The sequence below is a fragment of the Patagioenas fasciata genome, chromosome Z (genome assembly GCF_037038585.1).
Source record: "Patagioenas fasciata isolate bPatFas1 chromosome Z, bPatFas1.hap1, whole genome shotgun sequence".
Taxonomy (NCBI): domain Eukaryota; kingdom Metazoa; phylum Chordata; class Aves; order Columbiformes; family Columbidae; genus Patagioenas; species Patagioenas fasciata.
In genome coordinates, this window is record NC_092560.1 from 1,565,096 (window position 1) to 1,587,870 (window position 22,775).

Below are 22,775 nucleotides of genomic sequence, written 5' to 3' on the forward strand. Positions count from 1 at the left end.
TGAGAATCTTATGGATCAATTCATTTCCTTTAGTGGAGCAAAAACCAGCATGCTTCACAACAAAAGACAGCTATAACAAGCAGCTGTGATACTTACATATAATTCCTCACAAAGGAATGAACAAAGGGACGCCTTTTAAAAAAAAAAAAAAAAAAAATATATATATATATATATGTCGGTCGTCATTATTTTGAAGCATAAAATTCATACTCACATCATTTTTTCTGTTCAACTCTCGATGGGAAAATATGACCCAATCTGCTAGAATATTTATCTGTTTGGTAAAAAGCACCGAGGTGTCGCTTCCCAGCCAAAAGGTCTTCAGAAGAACTGTCTGTGGCATGACTTGCTGATGCTGTGAATTGGTCCCTTCAACCAACCTGTAAAAAAAGAAAGTAAAAAGCCTAAATCTTTATGCCACTTTGATTACTACAGTTACCAGACAGAAACCTTGTCTTCTGTCAAAACACACAAAGGTTTGGCAATTTTTTAAGTATAGAAAGATCAGACACGATTTCTGGTGAATAATAAGTAAAATAATGATGACTATTAGAGTCACACTGAAGGAATTCTGATATTGTGCTAATGCTACATAAAGGCTGCCTTTACTATATAAAGGCAGAACAAAACCAAGACAGTTTTTATACTTCATAAACTGAGATAATTGTCTCCATAGCAAAAGATAAAAGTTAATTGAATTTAAAAAAAAATAAATCAGTATGTTCAAAATGCTGCTAGTCTACCTTAAAGAATACTGAAGCATTGCAAAGCTAAAAAATACAACTTCATGAACAAAATTAAATGCTTACTGAAACTTGTAATATAGTGGAATAATAGGTTGTGAAAAGTTAGAGGCCTTAGAACATGATTAGAAAAAAAAAACCAATACAAATTACAATAAACTAAGAACTGGGAAATATAAAAGAAATGCTAAACAACTGCATCTCTGTAGAACAGTATCTTATTAGGGACACAGAAAAATCACGATACAACCTGCTGTAAATACAGAAATGTGAAATGGTAAAAAAGGTAATGAGAAAGTATTATCCTATAAAACCCACCTTTTCGTCAGAAACTCTACTTCAGCTTTTACTAAATCAAAATAAAACTTCAATAATGTTTTGTGAACTGTCCTCTGTTCATCTTCTCTCCCTGAGTCTGTAACTGCATGACAAATGGTTTTGCAATAAAGGCAAGACCTGAAAAATAAACATTAAAAAAATCCATTTGTATGACAGAAATCACAGTCTGATCTATTGGTAAAACAGTCAGCTTTGACTTTGGCCATTTTGACAAGGAAGCACCTCGCTCCCCAGCAACATTCATCACTTTAAAGCCTAACTTTCTGGTCTTAAAACTGTATTTTCCAAGTAATATTAACATGTTTGTGACTGGGGTTTTGTATTGTAGATTAAGATTTTGTATTATAACCCAAACTTATTATTATTATTATAACCCAAATTTACCCGTATTCAATTTTTCTGTCTCTACTTGAGGTACCGTACAGTTACTGAATTTAATAGAACTTATTAAAAATCCTTCAATTACAAAGCAGTCTTGTAATATTTTATAGACATCGTAACATCCTACAAACCTTAGTTCAGATAACAGTTCACAAAAACTATTTTACAGGACTAGAGCTTGTGATCAAATCTAAGGATTGTCTAACATGGAGATAATTTTCAAGTAAACTACAAATACATTTTTTTGGCTAGAATTTTGAGTATTAGAAAGAACAGGTACAAACAACCCCACCAGGTATACAACTGCTGTGGTATTCACTTTCTGATAGTAAGTACTAAGAGATAAAATACTTTATCTAAAAGATAAATTCTCTTCCACTCCACGTGACATGTTCCTCTAAGAACTATTAAGTGTTCAGTGACAGTGATTCAAGTACTATAGACATGTTTACACTCATACACATTCATATATCTGTGATCATAGTTGTACCAAAGTATTTAAATGTCACTTATAGGTAACACAATAGTTAGAAAAAGAGGTAGTTTCCTTTCCAAATGAATGGAAGAATTCATTTCTATTGATGTAAATTACAAAACAATCACTAACTACCCAAACAGCTCCTATACATCAAGCCTTGTATTTGTAGATGTACAAGATAGAACCAGGATACAGATGGATATATACAGGATATAGATGTACAGGATATAAGACTTCCTGAACAAGATATTAAAGTTTATGATTAAAATCAAAATACAACATGAAGCTTGATGCTTGTTAAGATAGGACTGGAATTTACTTTATATGTGTGCGTATATTTTTACATACACACCAGCACTGCAATAATATAGATTATTCTAATCTGTAGAAAGCTTAGAAAAACAAATCAAATAAATAATTTTTAAAAGAGGGATGAGGACAATAAAATGTACATTCTTCTTCTTTTCTAAAAATACCCTCTGCCTGTGAGCTAACACTTATTGAAACAAAGTGAAAGGTCCGAATCTCAGTTACAATTGCAGACCTTCACATACACTTCACTTGTTCTGGTGAGAGCGTGACTTTGACACAATTGAACTCCAACCCTGCTCCCCTGTCCCTGAGCATGAAGATAACAACTATTGCATTCAAAATGTCATTAAATCTTCTTACCTTACAAGCATCTCTATCAAGGACCATGTGCCTGCCTTACAGATAGGACACTGAAGAAGATCCAAATAATAATTTAACATAGATGGGGACTTCCAAGGAGGATCATGTTGGAGAACGAGGTATAAAATGTCATGAATTTTAGCATAAAATATTGCATCAGGATTTCCCTGTAACAAAATGAGAAAATAATACTGGCTACATGATGGCCAGAGATCCATAAGCACTAGGAGTTTACAGATTTTTTTTATTCCTTGCAATCTCAAATTACCAAATTTAATTGGTGAAGTAACATACAATTTAATGCATAACTACAAGCAGCAAAATTGAGAGTTTATGAAAAAAAAAGAAAGAAGGAAATAAGGAGAGCTTGTTCTAGTGTGATATTCCAGCTGAATGCATCCCTGCATAGAACAAACCTTCTCAACTGACCTCTTTATCTGTGGCCTACTAGATTAAAAAAAGTCACACAAGTGTTGTTTCTAAAAGCAATGAAAAAAAATCCTCACTAATTCTTCCACAATATTTAGAACACTATGCTCATATGGCTTGTAATTTTAGAAAATCCTTAGGTATTAAATTTTTTCCTTTTTATCACAAACACATTGATGGATACAAAGTGAAAGGTGAACACATCGCTAACAAAACCCATTAAACACAATGGCAGAAGCAATGCCCACTCCTTGATTTAATATTTCTAATACTTTAGTCTTCGTCCCTCACCAATAGGGGATATTCCAGAAGAGAGTGAAGAAGTTGCACAGGAGGGGTCGAGTACTGCTGCCCAGCAGCAAGTTCTGTGATTACATCAGCAAACAAATACTCTTCCACGAATCCTTCAAGTATATGCCACGCACGTCTGGACAGGTAAGTATTTTTAACCTAGGAATGAAATATATTTATAAATAAATGAATAACTTAAAACAAACAAACAAACAAACAAACAAAACCTTACAACAGCTACCAGAAAATCTTTCAGTAAAATGTCGCCAATATACTAAAACAGGGAGAAGATTACAAACTACACCAGAAATGTTACTTATTGCCTGACCCAATAAGCTGCTGTTACCTAGAAAGGGCTTTCATCGAAAAGACAGTAGGTTTAGAATGTGCTTCTCTTCTTAGAAGAGATGCATACACCTACCCTTTAAAAAACAAATCACAATTCACACAGTCAATAATTTGTCTATAATTTATTCTGGAAAGGCACACAAAGGATTGCTAATATTTCCAGAAGTGCAGAGTACATCCCACAGTATATGACTGAAGCAGTAACGTAATTAGTACCACCAAACAGCTAAAAAAAAAAAATAGAGGAAAATGTAAAATCATTAAATACACCATTTATGAGCACACATTATAAAGCCATAAACCATGTAACTGTTTTATCTCCCTGGTTCTCCTATTCCCACATAGCATGTCAGGGAGGCAGCTAATGCTACAGAGAGCACAGGTATTGATCCCAGTGGATTTTAAAGCTCTGAAGATCTTCTTAATTGCACAGGGCTTCCTTCTTATTGTCTGCTACTCGTGACAGCAAAATGCTTAACTTCTCAGGCTTTCAGAGGACCCAGAAGGATCTAATGGCTTCCATGAAATGCTGTATCTGCTGTGCAATTTCCCCGTTATTGTCTGTACTCTCAGCTCTCCGAATCTTTGTTTGCACCGCTGAACGACATGGAAGAAGAGCTACTGAAGATCTCGGCTGCACTGCTATTTACGTCTTTCCTCCAGCCCAGGTTCAAGGCAAAGCTAAGAAGCACAAACCAGTTGTAAACACGATGCTAATTGAAGCACGACTTCCCTCTGCCTGGTAACTTCTGTTTTGAAATCCAGCTATTTCATTTGATGACACAGCCTGAGGCTCTGGTAAATTCAAAGAAACTGGGATAGGGAGTCACAACTGACAGAAGCAGAGTCAGGATGATCACTGATTGGACTGCTGGGAATTGAACTTTTACATAAATTTATTATTACTTCAGTCTCTAACAGCTTGTAGACTTTATGGTATCTGCCAAAAATACCTGCCTCCTAATGTACATTAGATAAAGCCAATCGAGACATCCTATCAATTGTTTTAAGATTAGTTTAAAATTTAAATTAATACACACTATGAGTCCAACTGTGGTTTTGAGGTTGGCAGAGATCACTGCTATTAGCAAGATAGTTTCCAAAAATGTTTCAGTAACAAATTAAATCGTTACAATCATTCAGATCAAACCTGAAAAAGCTTCTGAAAGAAACCATAGTCATCCTTAAATCACAGATGAAGTCTCAAGGAATGAGCTTCACCTTAGCATCAGATCTTTAGTTTCTCTGCAAATGTTTCATTTCTCAGATTCCTAATGTCTACTGTTGTTACATTAACAATAAATAAAAATGTTCATCCAGACATTTTTTTTAAATCAAGTCTTGGGGCATCGGGCACTTGCAACTCACTTTTATTTCAATTTTCTCATTCATACATGTACTACTAAAACCTTTAAGCTATTTCCTTTGGAAATAATGGTTGCATTCAGACTTCTGTAATGTTAATTACAGAAGAATCTAGAGAGCAATTGTAAAGCATTTAATGGCAGTCAAATAACAACTTCTCTGCCACATGGATTTAAGATGTGTGAAGATGACTCAGTGTATTGTGCACGTACAAGCACATTACTACTGGCCCTCATCTGGTGATTGCACCAGCATCCATATTTTTATGCTGTGATTTTAAGTTTTATCTCTTGAAAACTCTGGTACTAGAAGAAACGGTGCCATGGATGTGTTATTTAGAAAGTACACAGGAAAAAAAGGGTGTTTTGGGAGAACACGAGGCATTTTGCATTACGCTCACAATAACAGAGAAGTGAAAAACTGGTTTTCACCGTATTTGGAAGGGGTAAGGAAGGATGATAGAAAACCGAGGTGATGAACAACTTGCGTACCATGAGTCTACTTCTGTAGTGTCTTAATATTCAACAAGCTGCACAAAGCTGCATTGTCTCAAATTCTACCTGATGAGAACTAGCAGTTTCTTGTGAAGCGCTGCTGGTACAACCATTAAAACTTGGAGCATAAAAAAATGGAAAATGAAGGTACGCAGACAATAAGTTGTATTTGTACACACCATAATATGGAAAAGGAGCTGAGAAAACAGAAATAAATATTTTAGGGAAGATGACAGACAACAGAACATCTAGCTGAGTTAAGCCTTCCTCGCAGATGCAAAGTGGGATTACTGAATACAGCATATAGTTCTGATCTGTTAAATTAAGTTTCTAGGTTTCATTTTACTTCACTAGTATTACTGGAAATGTTTATTTGAGGTGTTTTTAAAAGCCATATTTAAATTGCCTATAGAAGTCTCATATCGGATGCAAAGGCCAGCAATGGATATTCCACAAAGCAATAAAGTTGTAGGTCATGCATAACAAAAGTATTAGAATTACGCTTAAAATTTCTAAACAAAAAATTGTATTATTATTAAAAGAATAACAATTTCAGCTTACACACATGTTTTCCCCATAAACTCAATAAACTAGACCTGATGCTAAATTTCAATGAAATTCAGACAGCATTTTGCCCATTATGGTACTGTTGGACAACGACAAAGGCATTTCTCCTCTCTTCTCTATTGTGTTAATTGAAACAAATCAGATGAAAAGAGATTCCTGTGCAGCCTGAGAGCCCATTTTGACAGACTGGGACGTCATTTATATATCAAGTAACTATTTATGTGTTACAGCTCATGGAGACACTAGATCTTCAGCTACCACGTAACAGAAGCCAAAAGATACTCTTTAAGTGTTTCCCATTTTAACTTTAAAATAACACAAGTTACCATATAAAGTGCACTAGCTCATACCTACTAAGTATAATGCTTTTTAAGTACTTAGACATAATGTTTCAACATTATGTAAAGATTTATTCTTAGTATTATAGATGGAAAACGGAAAAATTTTAAAGTATTTATTTAAGATTTAAAGACCTAACAAAACCTGTTGCTGGCTTGTACCTGATTCATGGCACATAGTTGGCTTAATGGGAATAAAAATGAGAAATTAACTAAATAGTACAAAAAAATAAAAATAAGGTAAAGTAATTATGAAAACAGGACTGGAAAATTTAATGTATTCTACTTGCCATCTGTGCTTCACCGCACTCTGAAACCTGCAGTATGATGTTTAAGGCTTATGCTGTAAAAACAACTATTCCTTCTACAGAGACACAACCTTTAGCTGAAGTCTGACCCTGCCAGCAAAACACACCTGAGCACTGCAAAAACTTGTGTTTACTTTCTCTTTACTGCTACTGAAGAAATACAGTCCTTGAATAATTTAAGATGCTCTAAATCACGTTAGGGCATCTTTGCTTCTTCTAAAATCAACAGGTAAAGTTCTCTTAAGCAGCAGGATTAAATAATTTCTTAGCAATAAATGGGACAGTACTGGAAGCCTTGTAAGAATAAACAAAATTGAACAGTAATCCAATGATGCTCTTTAACTCTTCAACAATTTTATTAGAGTTTTGGATAACATGTTGGGATTTTTTTTTTTTTTTGGATAGCTAATTTCCCTATGGAAGTAAGTTTGTCTAACTTCATCATAAAATTCCAGATATGTAATATGCCCTGCTTGTGAGAAACCTTACCTCTGGATTGCATTTATTCAGCTGGTCTTCTTGAGAGAACCTGTGCTTCACAACCTGTAAAACAGGATAAAGTCAACCTGCACACTGGATACCAAAAAACCATATTCAATAAATACTGCATAAAAACCCCCAAATGGTAACTTTCGTGAAACACAGTTCATGAAAAACATTCAATGGACCAATCTATTTATATTTATCTTTTTAATATTTGGATGGCAAAATTGTGAAATGGAGGATTAGTGACCTAGAAGGAAAATAATATGGGCAATTTTTATACCTATTTTTCCTGTTGTTCGCTGCTTCTTGTATGTGTGGTTGCTAAGTAAAGAAAGTTTTACTAGAGTTGGTCCACTTAAACACATTAAAAACATTGCTTTTGGTATTTCTGTTTGTAAAATACAAACTATGGGTTCCTCTTGCAAGTTACCTATAGTGTGATGATATGGCAACGGGTGCAAAAACGTATTACTATTATTGCTGTATTTAGTTATGGTCTAGTGTTATAACATTGTTACTATGTGTTACCAATGAAGTCTTTTAGAGCAGATTGTCTTTAGAATTATGATTACTCCATATGCACATAACTACATAATGGTTTGAAGGAAAGATAATCCGATAGGAAGTACACTTTTTGCATGCGGTATACACAAGAAGTCAAAGACATTCATTTTTTAAAGGTCTGGAGGGTATAGTCTTGATAAAACATCACTAATAGAAGATGCAGCACTTGAAGGTGTATAGATTTAAGCAGTGTGAGTTTTCTGTTTGTTAATCTCGTGTTTAAACACTGAGGATTTAAAAGTTCTAACTTTTTTTTGCTAATGAGAACTTATGTTAGTACAGAGAGGACCTGATTTTCCAGTTACAACATCATACAGTGCTTCATGCATGCAAGCAAGCTCCTACAAAAATACTTACACACCATCAGTTGCATCACTGTAACTTACGGCGAGAATATATCCTAAGCCAAAGTAATTGACTTTTTTTCTAGATATGAAATACTGTTTTTAATTGCTAATGTAGCACATTCATCAGGATTAGATATGTGACAACATTAAAACAAAGGAGTGTATTTAGCTCTATTTTTCACTTGTAATATGAAACATTTATATGAATCAACAAAATAGTTGCTCTAGGATATGGTTAGTTTTAAAAATGTGTTAGTGTAATTCAGCTAGATAACAGGGAAGCGACAGAATGGCTGTAACCCTGTGACATTTTGTTGAACAATATCAGCTAGTATTTATCTCATATATCCCACTAAGATTTCAAGTAGTCCGCCCTGTCTTCCACACACCCGTGCCTACTAATTACCACTACTAAATTATATTTTAGCTAATGGTAGATGTAGTAAATATGGGATTATTGAACACTGCAGGTTAAAAGGCAGTATTACTATTTCAAAAGATGATAAAATACTGACTTTATTACCTCAGCACTATAATGAAATATACATTTCATAATATGAATTTTGTATTTTATGCTAAGAAAGTATTAACTGATTGTTACTTACTGTAGCAAAATACATGTGTTTTATAACAGCATCTTTCACTCCAGCAAGCTGTGCGTCAGACATGATTGGGTCAGTTTCTTGTGCAGCCAGGAAATGGTTCATTTTGATATCTTCAGTGTTCTGTCCTTCAATCTGTGCACAGAAAAAAAATAACACTTTTTTTTAGTTTGAAAGCTAATGCTCTAAAGAAGCTTTCATGTGCCAAGCCTTTCTATATATCCTACTGCGAACCTTTGTGTGCATATACATGCTTATCTAGTCACTTGAAGGTCTACATTATGTGCCATATAAACAGCTGGTGGCTTGGAAACAAATCACTGATGTCGTAGGAAGCTATAGCACAGGAATTATCAATGTAAGCTTCACCATAATTATCTTTCCTAATTGACTTTAACTCTGATCCAATCCCTGTGGTTGAAACAAGAGCTGTGTTTCCATAATGGATCCTCCCTCTGGATTTTTCAAAAACTAAAACCAAACCCTACATCTTTTCAATTAGTCAAAAATGCAGTAACGATTTTTTGTTTTAAGACATTTTTTCATCAATTTGACTATGACCATGCACTCATTTTATAAAGGCCACTATAGTGAAATCTGAACCAAGCTGGTAATTTAAAAACTAACAGTTCTCTGTTTTTATTAAGTAGTTTATTCTTTAAGTCTACCTATTGCTTGCAACTATTTCTTCAGCAGAGGGAATGAGGAAGTGTTTCTCAAACTAGTTCCCAAGTCATTCTGAAAGACTCTCAGCAAAGCCACAAGATACTTTTTGTTAATTAAAAATAGCTACAAAAACAGATTTAAAAGTTATTCCAGGATATGAGAAAGACACATTTCAGTAAGAGTTTCATATATGCTTTTCATCAAAGATACAGAGACCAAGAATAAAACATCACTTTCGTTTTAGGCAAATACACATATACCTACAAAACCAGCCTCCTCCTGCAGAATGATGAAGTAAGAACATAGAAACAGGTAAAATGTTCCTCTTATCCACAGTACTGATGGCCACGTTTTATTGGGACCAGGTGTGGAAGGCTTGCAGTAGCTTGCCTTCTAATTCAAACACCTGAATCTGATGGGTGAATCAGGTATGGAAAATATGGAAAATAACAGTAGGCAAAAAACCACAGCAGGACATGCAATGATAAGATGCAAGCCATGAACAGTGTGTACTTTTAAGTTTTCAAGATAAAGTTTCAAACACTGCATGTTTCAACCTGTTTTCCAATATTCCCTTAAATGTATAATTCAAACAAAAAGTATGTGGCATGTGCGTAACTATATTTCTAAATAAATACTGAGTTTGTTGCATATTACAGAAGAGAGTTAAGTACTGCATGTTATTTTCAATGTGCTTATAAAAAGACATTCAAACAATTTACTGTACCACGTTGGCAAAATTTTATGAATTCCAGCATGCAACCAATAAAGCATGTAAAGTCTGTTTAATTTTAAGTATGAAGCTAACTCCCTAAAATAATGCATGTGCTTTAATATCTTGAACCAATAAACCTGACATCTTGTTAGGATCATTAATGACAAACTCACAGAATATTTTAACACTAGAGTTATGACTTCGAGATTATAAGGATACTGAAATATAAAGATGAAGTAAAGGCTTAGTTCAAAAAAATCACAGCAAGAATAGTGTGAATGTCAGTGCAGTTCCACTGGAAAAAAATGAATATAATACTGTTTCACTGAATTCAGCATCTGGACATACATGTGGGTGCTTATTTTTGCTAGAAGTAGCAGCCAAATAGCAGGACTACAAATTTACGAAGTTGAACGTTCTAATGAATTATGTGCCAAGTATTTCTGGGAGGGAGAGAAAAGAGCATGTCCATAACATTCTTTGATAAAGCCTAATACATTTGGACAAGTGTTGTGATTTGATTGCCTATGTTTTATTCTTTTCCTTTTAAGAGACTAGGAGTCTTGGCAGTTTTCTGAGCTCTTTAGATGCATTTAAATAGAAAGCTAATGCTCTCTTGGCCTCTGAGGTGAGTTACTTTAATGAAATCTAAGAAAAAAGATACGTGCAAGTTAATAGACTGGTTAAGATGGAAACCTGTTATCACACCTGGGAGGAATTCAGGGTGTACAGCGAGAAACACTTTACTCTTACAGAGATCAATAAAAGGTGAAGTAGCCATAAAAACTTGACACTCGTTCCTCTATTAAATGTAAATGTCTATCTTAGCTGAAAGGTGTAACAGAGAACAGTTTCCCTGAACAAGTTTCATTACGGGAGTAAGCACTAGACTGAGATCCCATGTTGATACATGTTTTATTCAGGGTGTAAACATTAAGACCTTTCAACCCTCTTCTCACCCTTTTGTAACAGCTTTACTGCTCATTAAAACAGGAAGACCGTAGCATATGCTTTGACCTGTAGAATCCAAATTTTCAGATTCCTAGTAACAAACACAGTTTTGGCTCTTACTTACTTGCAAAGGTAGTATTTTCTAACTGAAAATACTCAGTAAAATCATCCCACAGTCCTTGGGAGTAGCAGACCAAGTCTTCTAAGACATTTAAGTAGTCCCTGGTCAAAATGCTAGGAGTTCTGAGTAGTGTGTCTGAGTCAATAACGTACTTGGTAAGCAAACTACTGCGAAAAATCAGGCATCTCTTTCTTGGGAAATAGTAAGAAAAAGTTCTAGTTCTAGTGAATTCTCCACGTAAAAGAAAATTCACTAGACATTGACACATCCCCTCATAGTTCAGATGGAAAGATTAAAGAGAAACAAGCTGCTTTTCTTACTCTGCCATAGCTTTTGCATAACTGTAAATTTAACTGATGCAATTTTGGAGCTGAACGGCAAACCTAACCCTCTGAACCATTTGATATCGCACTGCACGCTTCATCTGGTTTAGCCATTCCAATGATAAAAAATCCATCTCTCTGGAATGATGATTTCTAGTGTGGCTTCTCTGCTCAAATAAGTTCCATCCAGGTCCTCATGCCTTAGTGGATCAATGATGCACTGCCTCACGTTCTGGTTTGGTTGGCAGAAGAAAGGGACTTCGGAGAATCCTCTTCTACCAACTAAAGAAACACAGCGCTTGCATTCCCAAGGACTTAACACTTTCGACTGGTAAAAGAGAAAACAGCTTTGTCATGAATGGAAAGAGAAGGCTGAATCTAGTCTTTGCACACGTGAGCATCATGTGCATTTTCCGAAACACAGGCAATTACACCCCTTCTGACTCCACGGACGAGAGTTCTGAAAATGAAGAAGTATTAGTGTGTAAAGTGTTGGTATGTGAGACGTTCTTAACAAGTCTTCTTGTCACGTAATCTGTTCTCATAGAAGTGCTGGCTGCTCATGGAATCCTTCACTTTAATTTCATTTATTTTTTTTCTACAAGTACGGAATGATCATTCTACAGTGATGGAGAGTTGAAGGTATGCTCAGATAGCAGCTCACACAAGTATTTTAGGAAATTATAATTCTTGCAGCACCAGGCTCAGGGCGTTGATTGAAAAGCGAATACAGGGGAGCAGCTTGCATTAGATTTCTAGCACAGAAACAGCCTGAGTGTATTTCCTCTGTCTACTATAAAGTCTCCTTACCAAATTCACATTGCAACCAACAGTTCTTCCCAGCCATGAAGGACAGCTAGCAAACTGATTTTGAGTTAAGAATTTGCATTTTAACAATATAATTTACAGACTATTTTACCATGGTCTATCTATAATGTTATGGAAAAAAGGTAGAATAATTGAGGTCAGTTGACAAAATAAGTTATTACATTGACCTTGAAGACTGAAAATACCATTACAATACAGCTTAATGGTGTGTGCCAAACCCAGGAAAAAAATGTATGTATTCAGATACATAGGTACACAGATAGACAGATACATACACTAATTTGAAATCCTTACCAAATAAGGAGAATATAAATGAAAAATGATATTTTTTTCTTGGTGTTCTGTGAATAACTGTTTAGATGATGGTCATTTACACCGGAACTTCCTCCTGACGTCTAATTAATTTTTCCAGTACAGGTAGCACAAAGCAGAAGCCAAGGAAGAACATGAATAGGAAGAAGAAATAGTGTATGCTGCCTTGGTGTTATTTTTTCTGGCCTGAAACATAACATGGCTTTTGGAAAGACAATTTTTCTATTACAGAATCACAGAGTGGTTGAAGCTGGAAGGGATCTCTGGCAGACATTTGTTCCAAACCCCCAGCACAAAAGAGGCCATCTAGAGACAGTTGTCCAGGACCATGCCTGGGTGGCTTCTGAATATCTTGCAGGATCGAGACTCCACAGCCTCTTTGGGCAACCTGTTCCAGTGCTTCATCACCCTCGCAGCAACAAAGTGTCTCCTGACTTCCAGACAGAACATTCTGTGCTTCACTGTGTGGCCACTGCCTGTTGTCCTGTCACAAGCAACACTGAAAATAGCCTGGCTTCATTGCACCCTACCTTCAGGTATTTATAGACATTAACAAGCCTTTTCTTCTCTTGGATAAACAGTCACAGAATCAGAAAGTGGTATTACCTTTAAGCAAACTACAAAACATTCAGGCTGATCATACTCCCCTCTATCATTAATGTTGCACTGTTTACAGTAATTAGTAAGCCTGACATAAATTGTTGACAATGAAAATCTTACTTTAGATTTGTTATTTAATTTACTTACCCCAAACAGGTAATCTCCCACATATTGCAGAGGGTAGTACCGTGCTTCAGAGAGACGGTTTTTGTTTTTCATGTGACAAATCTTATTATGGATGAATACATGAGTTATTTCGTGCTCTGCATTTTGAGATGAACATATGGTTGCCTTTCCAGCTTGAAGAACTCTAAATAAACATATTTGGAAATATGTATTTAGTGCATTATATTAATACTGCCTAAAGCTACATTATCATTCACAAACTACAAGCATGCAAGTGCAAAAGAATAAGGGTTCTAGATGTAAGACATGGCTGAACCTTCACCACGAGGATAAAAGGATACTTAACAGTCTTCAGAAAAGGAAAGAGCCTACTTAACTAGACATTCTTCTCTTCACAATGTAGCACTATTAATTACGATCAATGTACATCTACATATCTGATAGAGCTTTACCTACGCATTTTTTCAAAGATCAAATTTGGTGACAGCAGCTGTAATTTATAGCACGATGTCCCCCACATGGTAATGGTCTATCAATTAAGTTTTACAATAAATTAAGTGGTTTATCAAAAATGGAATATTTTCATAAAACAAATACATTTTTGGACTTCATTGTGGAGTCATTTACAGCATTTGGTGCTCTCCAACACCATATACAGAAAACAGACTTTTTTGTCTTTGGGTCACTACTACACGTATGAGTTTTCCCAAGGGCAATTTCCAGAGTTGTACTGCTGCAACTATTCCTCTTTCAGAAAAGATACAAGACAAAATAATAGTGGAAGAAATACGGTCTCTTGACATGCTGGATATATGTTTTATTTTTTGTAACCCAGGTAAGTAAAAAGAAAATGATGCTGATCTCACACACTTACCCATCCAACAGCTAGGCATTAAAGGCAGGAAAAGCATAGAAGGAGGAAAAAAGGCACAGTGTTGTAAATATTAGAGAAAAATCAATTTTTCCCTAAAGCTACAGTGGCCTTTATGAGTGAGGACAGTATTTGCTGAAGTCAAAAAATATCTATCTTTCAATGTTTTCTGACTAAGTAAAAGGATTCCCACATTGGTGAGTGGGAAAGTGTCTAGAAGAGGAGATTCCTTCCACAAAACTGCCTGTTCACCTCTCTTGCTGATGTAGTTCCTGTTAAAGGTTATTTCCATTCAGAGAGCTGTGCAAGACAGTATGTCAGTAGTGTTATCACGAAGATCTGCATAAGCATTTTTTTTTACAGAAAACGAAAGAGAATTTTTTGCAAGCGTAGCAGGATTTTCCTGCAAGACGGCGCACAGTAAACTCATCCACACGGCCAAGAAAATAGCATGCTAACACAGAAAGTCTCCGGTTGTCAAAATCAGACGGTGGCAACCTCAGCTACATCTCACTTTGTCTTTAGGAGCTGCAGACAGTCAGGCATCCCACGATGCAGCGTGCAGCCCTGGATCACGATCAACGAACTGCATTTCCCTGTTTGTGCATCGGTGTTATGCCCAGACCTGAGCCATGCTCCTAAATAACTGGGATCTCAACAGAAACTGGGACAGCATCCACTCCTGCAATGAACATAAAGCTCTAAAAGCATCGGGGGATGTTTGCTTCTGGTACAGCAGAAGCTTCTGGTACTTCTGGTTTGCTTCTGGTCCAGCAGAAGCAAACATTACTTAATATGCTCTGGGACTCAATGTAATATTTAAACCATGGAATCCAAATGTGTAGGAAGAGTATGGGGAAGTTGGCGAAATAGTCCTAGAATTCTTGCAGTTTAGCTGTTTTCCTCTTCTCTTTTTTTATACTTTGGTTCTTTCCCTTCTGAACTATCTCTATCTACATCATACCAGAAACATCTAGAACAGTACAAATTAGGTCTTCAGAGCTACAAGAAGCTATTGCATAGATGTTACACACAAAAAAACCCCATCAGGTCAGTCACAGTGTGGCCCAGACCCATAAGGCACAGTTCACGGCTGGTCAGGTCAACCTCTCAAATGAAATAATGGATCATGTTCCAGCTACCATTTGAATGTAACCTCCACATAAAGCAAATGACCACTCTTAAAAAATGTAAGCCTCTGTTTCTTGTCTCATCAAGAAAGTTTCTGTAAGCAGTTAAAATGAAAGCATATGACAACGTGTGTTATTTTTTACAGTATACTAAAAGAAAGCCAGAAAAGCAGTTATAAAAAGTATGGATGTATATTATTGAAAACTATTCAGAGTTTGAAGAGCTGGAGGTTGTTAAGGACCCAATTAAGGGGGATGGAAGAACAAAAATGTGTTCAACCATAAAATAAGTGCACCATCGTTCATTATTTAATCTTTAAGTCATGTCCTCCTACCTTCTAATGGACGCCATTCGTTTGTCACCTTCCTTAACAGGGAGGACAACTTTCCATCTGTGGAAGGCCCCTGGAGCACCAGAGAGTGTCAATTCTTCGCGCCATCTTTTAGGTGCAGATTGCATTTGAGGTGAATAATGGGTGTCTTTTTCAATTTCATATCCCCATTCATACGTTGTTTCATCAAGCCATCTGCCACTTTCGGCACTATTAATTACGTACTCCTTAGTTAGTATCCACTTTCCTAAAAAGCAAATGAACTGTCAACCACAAAAGATTTTCTGTGCAGACAAACCGCAATCAGCTGAAGATCTAATATATAATAAACTTCAACCTTTCTTGTGCAAACAAAAGCCAGAACTGTAAGTACCATTTAAAAAACTTCTGCCTACCACAAGAGTTCTCTTCTTCACACTTCAAAATCAGAAATCCCATAATGCCACTGAAAATGAACATTGTTTTCTTTTAACGATTAAGTACCTTTTGACTCTCCCTAGATAAAACACTTGTCTATCTATCTCCTCAAAAATCTGGAATTTTTGGCTTTGCAGATTTTGTCCTTATGACTCCCAAAGAACGTTGCTTAACTCCTTCTTTTAATATCATTTGACACTCCTAGAAACATACTAAAATGCAGTAAACACGATAAATATTTTACCACCAATGATTAAAAAGAGGAAGGAAGGTTTTAGCATGTAAGCTGCTTCTATGTTCTTAACATTACTTGCAGTGTAGTGTAGTGAATACCAATATTAGGGGGATACAGTTTTAGACTTTTGCCTTTCCCCTTTCTTCTTTTGACATCTTTTTCTCTCATCCCTTGGCTCCACCTCCTCCGCCTCTCCTCTTTCATCTTCCGCATGTATGCTTTTGATACGGTACGTAATGATCTTCCCCTTTTTCTCTGTCTCTCTCTTCTTACAGGTTCAGGTCAAGAGCCGTGGTTAGTACCCTGCTCCTGTATTGAAACACTACCTACAGAAGACACTGTAAGAGCAATTGACTGGAATTGTGTGAAACTAATTGGTTTCGCAGAACAGCAGGGTTGACTGGCAAAACGTCTCAGTGCAGGAGCACAGATGGCACTTCCACACAACCCGGCACAGGTACCAGTAGACTTACGACTGGAAAAGGTACGCTGTGCGCAACCTGGATGTTAAAATCACTTTCGTTTCAAAGTTTCCATCTCAAAACTTCTGTCAGCTAGGCAGTCCAAGACTGGCATCCTCCTTAGTATTCCTTTCACCTCTAGGGAGTTCTAAAATGACATTTTAGTCTTACTTGGGAAAAAACTGCTGTAGGAATGAACATGCTCTCTCTGCCATCAAGGGCAAAACCAATGATTATACAAAAACAGTACCTCTTCCAGGATTAAAAAGTACTAGATGGTACTGGGGAAGATTTGCAAGTGTAGAAACATAAGAGCGTTTTGGTTGCCATGTGGACACTACACATATAATTTCCACCCAGTTCAAGAAAACATCTCCACATGTTTTAAATCCTGCAAGGTAAGAAAATATTAACTCAAAGGTTTATAACATTCAAGATTAATTGCTGTTCCACAAATCCATCTGCATTTTGTTTCCATCATGGAAACTTTTGTTCTATTTCCTTTCTGACTAGAGTGCAATCAGCATTTTACATCAGTACAAGGAATCATCTGTGTATACATATATATATATATATATGTACATCCACCCTAAATTCTAGCAGCAATAGATGATTGAAAATGCCTTCTAATACGGTATGTAAGTACCAATACGAAATAAATAAATTTACTTGTGTCTTTAAACCCAATTCTATGTTTAGTTACTTCTGTCTGTTATCTCTTAAGATTACTCACCCTAAAAATCGTTTTAACACTTTGGTATAATATGACATAGGGAAATACAGATTATATTTGACCAGTTAACAGATTGGTATTGTGAAATCTGGTTAACTGCACAAGATTTTCCAAGCTCATAAAATCCTTCCATGTAATCTGCCCATAAAGAAATCTTAAAATAGAGAATTCTCATTCTAAAACCATTTTAGTTGCTTCTGGACAGGATTTCAGTATCAGGCCTCAGGTAAAAGAAAAGCTATAGGAAAGATCAGAGCCTTGTGCCAGAATGGCAAGAGCCTGGAATATCCTCTTGCTGCATAAACAGGAATTTGCAGACAGCAACCTTTACCAGGGAACGCTGCGTGTGATTTTGGTGTTAAAAATCCATGGTGACTACAGGTGCCCATACTCTATCTGCGCCCTTTTCAAGTGAAATGTTTTGAAGCACCCATATCATTTGAGTAGGACTTCATGATCTAACTTATGTATAACAATGCTTTCTGTTTGGGAACACATGCAGACTAAACAAAGGAAGATACCAGGAATACAATTTAGGGAAAAAATCCAAAACAAAAAGAACTAGGACTTAATACTCTGTTAAAAATCAAGGTTCACGGAACAAGAAGAATGAGGGTTCACCATATAATTCATTCACGAAATGAAAACATAACTAGAAACCTTTTAAGGGTCATGTCTATTTTTATATTATGATCCTATGAACTTTTACAGCAAACGTTTTACTCACCAGCAGCACAGGCAGCTAAGAACTTTTCACTCTTGCACAGTTTTCTTGCTATAAGATGCGTACAATTTCTGTATTTCTAAAAAAAAAAAACCCAATATACGCTTGTGTCACTGGAAACAGTTTAACCTCCTTGGGCATTTATACATAACTCTGAAATACCACAAAATCTTTTATTTTAAGGCTCGCATTTTTTTCTTTCTGTGCTAAGCATCAGGTAGTAAGGAGCATCTGTTCAGTAGAAGAATTCAAGAGAGATTAAGAATCTGAAGAAAATGCTACACAAATGAGTGAAACAAAGTAGGTGTCTTTTGAACTGTTAACATTTAAAGAGTCTAAATGTCACTCACAGTCTTAAAAAAAAATATTAATCAAATTCAACCTGATTAATCTACCAGAGACTTCCCTTTTAAATCAAAATTACCATTAAAAAATAATAAACCATTGCCATAGAAACTACATCATTTTTCAGGACTTAAGATTACGGACAAACACTGGATTTAGTGGGCTGTCTAACACTGATATAAAACGCATTTCATGGTCTATGATTTCTCATGTTACAAAAAGTGTGTTTGTAATACAACTGGAATATGAGGTGAAACTTACAAAGATGTATATTCTATCACTTAAAAACGGCAAACAATACCTTATTATCTAGAAAAACACAGTCCAGTTTCAACAGCCATTTGAGCAGCGTCTTTTTCTCTTGTTTTTTAAATCCAGTTAATTGGATTATCCGCTTGCGGCTGTGACTAGCCATCTGTTAAAAATAAAGAAAACCACAAACAAAACGGAAACATTAACACACAAAACACACATCGCGAGGTGCTTGAGTGAAGTTAGTAGTGGATCCTGATTGTTTTCCCGATAAAAAGGGAAACACACGGGGAAGAACGACACCCCCCCCCGTCACCTCACGTTGTCACCCGTCACTGTCCCACGGCAACGGGGCGGGACAGAGACCCCCCAACCACGGCCTGAAGACACCGAGCTCCCCTGGCTGCGCCGTCCCGGCCCCTCAGCGGCTACGGGGGGACTCCCCGTGAGGGAAAGCCGCTTCCCCTCCGCGGGTCCCGGGCGGGTGCTGCGGGGATTCGAACCGCTGCCCCCTCTCACGTACACACGCCATGAGGGCGGCGGAAGGAGCCGCTTCCCCCCCGGGCCGCGCTGCGACCCCCGGCGCGTTCCCGCCTTCCCCCCGCCCCGCCCCCGGATGTGTCGGCGCGGCCGTTCCGGGCCGTTGTCACTGACGCTCCGCGGTCGCCCGGGCCGTTCGGCGTGGAGCCGGGGGGGGAGCCCGGCCGGGTAAGTGTCCCCGGCGGGGCTGCCCTTCGCCTCCTCTCCCCTCACCGTGCGGCGCCGAGCGGGACGGGGCTCCCGGGGGGCCCGCTGGGACCCGCCGCGCAGCCCCGGCGTTCCTGCAGCCGCCTCGGGTGTTGCGCAGTTCCGAGGCTTCCTGGGCGGTGCCGGGGCCGCTCCTGGGAGGCTTCGCGCCTCAGCGCTGGGCGGGCAGGGGCGGCTTCGCTCCCGGGCGGGGGGAGTGTGGTGGAGGGCGGGCTGGGGAACGAGCTGGCGCCGCCTCGGTGTCCAAAAATGAGCGTTTGTGTCGCTCAGCAGAGTTAAAAAGAGCGGGAAGCGGCTGGTGGGGGTGCGGGCTGCGCACGGAAGAGACCGCGCTGGCAGGAACCGGACGGAGTTCGGAGTGGGTCCGGGTTGAGGTGTTTTCCCTCTGGAACATCTGTGACAGGGGCCAGGGATTTCTGATCCTCAGTGGCCTTTTCATAGTTATCTCAGAGAAACTTTCACAGGATGGCTGATGCTCAGGGGAGATGGGCAGGAGCTGCTGCAGCCAGATAATCACAGAATCACAGGATGGTTTGTGCTGGCAGGACCTTCCCGTCTCCCCCAGTCCCCCCTGCCATGAGCAGGGACATCTTCACCAGCTCAGGTTGCTCAGAGCCCCGTCCAGCCTGGCCTGGGATGTCTCCAGGGATGGTTCATCCACCACCTCTCTGCCCAACCTGGGCCAGGCTCTCACCACCCTCAGGGGCAACAAGTTCCTCCTCATGTCCAGTCTGAATCTCCCTCCTTTAGTTTAAAACCATCACCCCTTGTCCTATCACAACAGCCCCTGCTCAAAAGTCTGTCCCCATCTTCTTGGCCCCTTTTAAGTCCCGAAAGGGTGCAATAAGGTCTCCCTGGAGCTTCTCTTCAGCTGAACACCCCAGCTCTCTCAGCCACATATTTTGGTGAAGGGATTTGTGCCCCACTGATCAAGTTGATACTGACTCTTCATTATGGAAATCAGTGTTTCATTTTTTAAAATTGGAAAGCAACATGAAAAGGTCAAAATAATGTTCAGATTGTGTCTCAAGCACTCAATTTAGAATTTAAGGATGTCGAAATGCTGAGATTATGATTGATTGTGAAACTTTATTTTGGTTCCTAGTGTATTTAAGAGGTGATGTTGACTCGATTCCTGTGCCGTGTTGTACACTGAATGGATAGCACATGAGAAATCTGTTAGTGCTTTATAATGAATAAATTTAGTTTGTAGAACACTTTTATCCCTTTTTTTAATACCGTTGGAGAGTAGAAGGCACACATCCAGACTCAAGAAAAGGAAAAGACAAATTGAATTCCCTCCTTAGAGAACTGAATGCTTCTCTTTCCCCTTCCCTCCAATTCCTATGTGGTAGTGGGCAAGTCTCTTCATATTAATTGAGGTAGCTGTTTCATATATAGGACCTGTAAACTGAGAAACATATGGCAGAACTTTCACAAGTGCTGAACATTTGTCACTGCAGCTCAGATCAATAGAAGCAGTGCAGACATAGGTATTCCTGTGGAAAGAAAACGAAAAACACCTACCTTCAGACATCTAAAATCTGGCAGCACATTGGGCTCTTGGTTTTAAATCTGTCCAAGTTTCCCAGGTAGCAAAATGGCAAAATAGTTCTGCTGGGCTTCACGTGGGCCTTGTGTTGTGGATTACAAAGTTTTCTGGTACACTTAATGCTTGGTGGAGTTTCCCCCGTCTTTTGTTTCCTTGACATTGCAGCTGTATTTTTTTTTATGCAAGAACGAGGTAGTAATCAGTAACAACTTCTTAGTTTTTTTATATAAGTGGCACTGCAAAATCTTTAAACATCTACTTGAATATTCAGATTTAAATGGCTACATTAATTGCTTACATTTCTTGATAGACAATGAAGATTACTTGCGTTTTCCAATTTGTATCTGTAGCATCTTTTTAACTTAACTATATGTCACAGTGGAGTAATTTAGGGTTCTGCTCACTGCAGAACAACGTTTAGATTGCTCAAAGAGAAGTGTGACTTTAAAGAGTTTGGTGGCAGGTTCACTCTGTTATTTACTGCATGTGGGAAATATGCCATGACAAATGCTGCTGACCTTCTCTCCAGGTGCCTGTATTGGTTGTGGTGCAAATTTTCAGGATTCTTCTCTCCCTGATAAACATTTGCTCCGGAGTCTGTAATTTAGAGATCCAGAGGCAAACTTTCAGGGGAGGCCTGTACCCCCGTTCGCAAAACCAAACTTTCAGGTGTTCCCTCCCTGATAACCGTTCACCCTGGAGTCTGTATTGTAAGACTCCGGGGGCAGACATTCAGGGGAGGCCTGATAACTGTATGCAGAGCAGACTCTCAGGAAACAAAATTCTCAGGAAAAACAAAATTGAATGGAGTAAAAGAGCGGGAGGGCTGGCTCGAGCTGGATACCTGCATAGAGGTCCCCCCAACCACAGAAAAACTTAGACTTTTATATGTCTACTGACATTTCATACCATGATTCAGTCCAATAGCAACATTTCACTTTGGGGTCTTCTTGCTTCTCATTGAATTCTTTTCACTGATCTCACATGTGCCTCTGTTTTGCTGTGGACATTGTTTATAGTCCATAGCCTTGCAGGTGCTGTTTTGCCTAAATAAATCCTTTCTTCTCAGCAAAGTGCAAAGCAGCCCTTATCTTGCAAGTGTTCAGTGTCGTTTGTAGTTGCTTTTGGTAAATGTGAGCAGAACTTCACAGATTAATATTTCAGCAAATCCAGTTTACCAAGTAACATGAAGCAGAGAGCATATTAAAAATCACACAACTGTAGACTTTTAGATGATTCATTATCTTCAATATGCATTTACTTAACCTAAATGATTGACATGAAACTGCTTCAGGTTTGGCTGGAGGGGGTCAAGTGCATCCGCCACATTATTGAGTTGTCAGCACTGGAAAGGTATTAATTCTATTTCTTGTGACTGAAGTTGAGGAAACAAAAACCCTGTGTTTGTTTTATAGAATGTAATCTAAAGTTTAGCCCACACGTAATCTGTTGTCCCTAAATGCTTTTTTTTTTTATTTTGGTAGTCAAAATCTTTCTTATTTAAAAACTAGGAAAACAGTTCATATGAATACATAACTCTGGGTTCATTTACCCTCATAAAGCTGAGCTAAATAATGTTTGG

The 22,775-nt window shown here is 38.0% G+C and overlaps 2 protein-coding genes across 8 annotated transcripts in view; one reads left to right on the plus strand and one right to left on the minus strand.

Annotated features, from left to right (window-relative positions):
• SLF1 (SMC5-SMC6 complex localization factor 1) overlaps nt 1-19,782 on the minus strand; it is a 40,349-nt gene extending 20,567 nt beyond the window's left edge. The window contains exons 1-11 of one of the 3 annotated variants that reach the window (XM_071802501.1): nt 19,648-19,782; nt 18,944-19,057; nt 18,301-18,376; nt 15,731-15,974; nt 13,416-13,578; nt 8,756-8,887; nt 7,243-7,296; nt 3,334-3,492; nt 2,614-2,780; nt 1,062-1,199; nt 215-380 (exon numbers count right to left, since the gene is read on the minus strand). In XM_071802501.1, the coding sequence (XP_071658602.1) occupies nt 215-380; nt 1,062-1,199; nt 2,614-2,780; nt 3,334-3,492; nt 7,243-7,296; nt 8,756-8,887; nt 13,416-13,578; nt 15,731-15,974; nt 18,301-18,376; nt 18,944-19,057 (1,413 nt within the window). In that variant the 5' untranslated portion in view covers nt 19,648-19,782. Of the gene's footprint in view, nt 1-214; nt 381-1,061; nt 1,200-2,613; nt 2,781-3,333; nt 3,493-7,242; nt 7,297-8,755; nt 8,888-13,415; nt 13,579-15,730; nt 15,975-18,300; nt 18,377-18,943; nt 19,058-19,210; nt 19,483-19,647 lie in introns of those variants that run through there. The other 2 variants (XM_065860471.2, XM_071802502.1) reach the window with 2 other exon arrangements.
• KIAA0825 (KIAA0825 ortholog) overlaps nt 19,495-22,775 on the plus strand; it is a 234,727-nt gene continuing 231,446 nt past the window's right edge. For all 5 annotated transcript variants that reach the window (XM_065860472.2, XM_071802499.1, XM_071802496.1 and 2 more), the window contains exon 1: nt 19,495-19,602. The gene's annotated coding sequence lies outside the window, so the exon portion shown is untranslated. The remainder of the gene's footprint in view (nt 19,603-22,775) is intronic.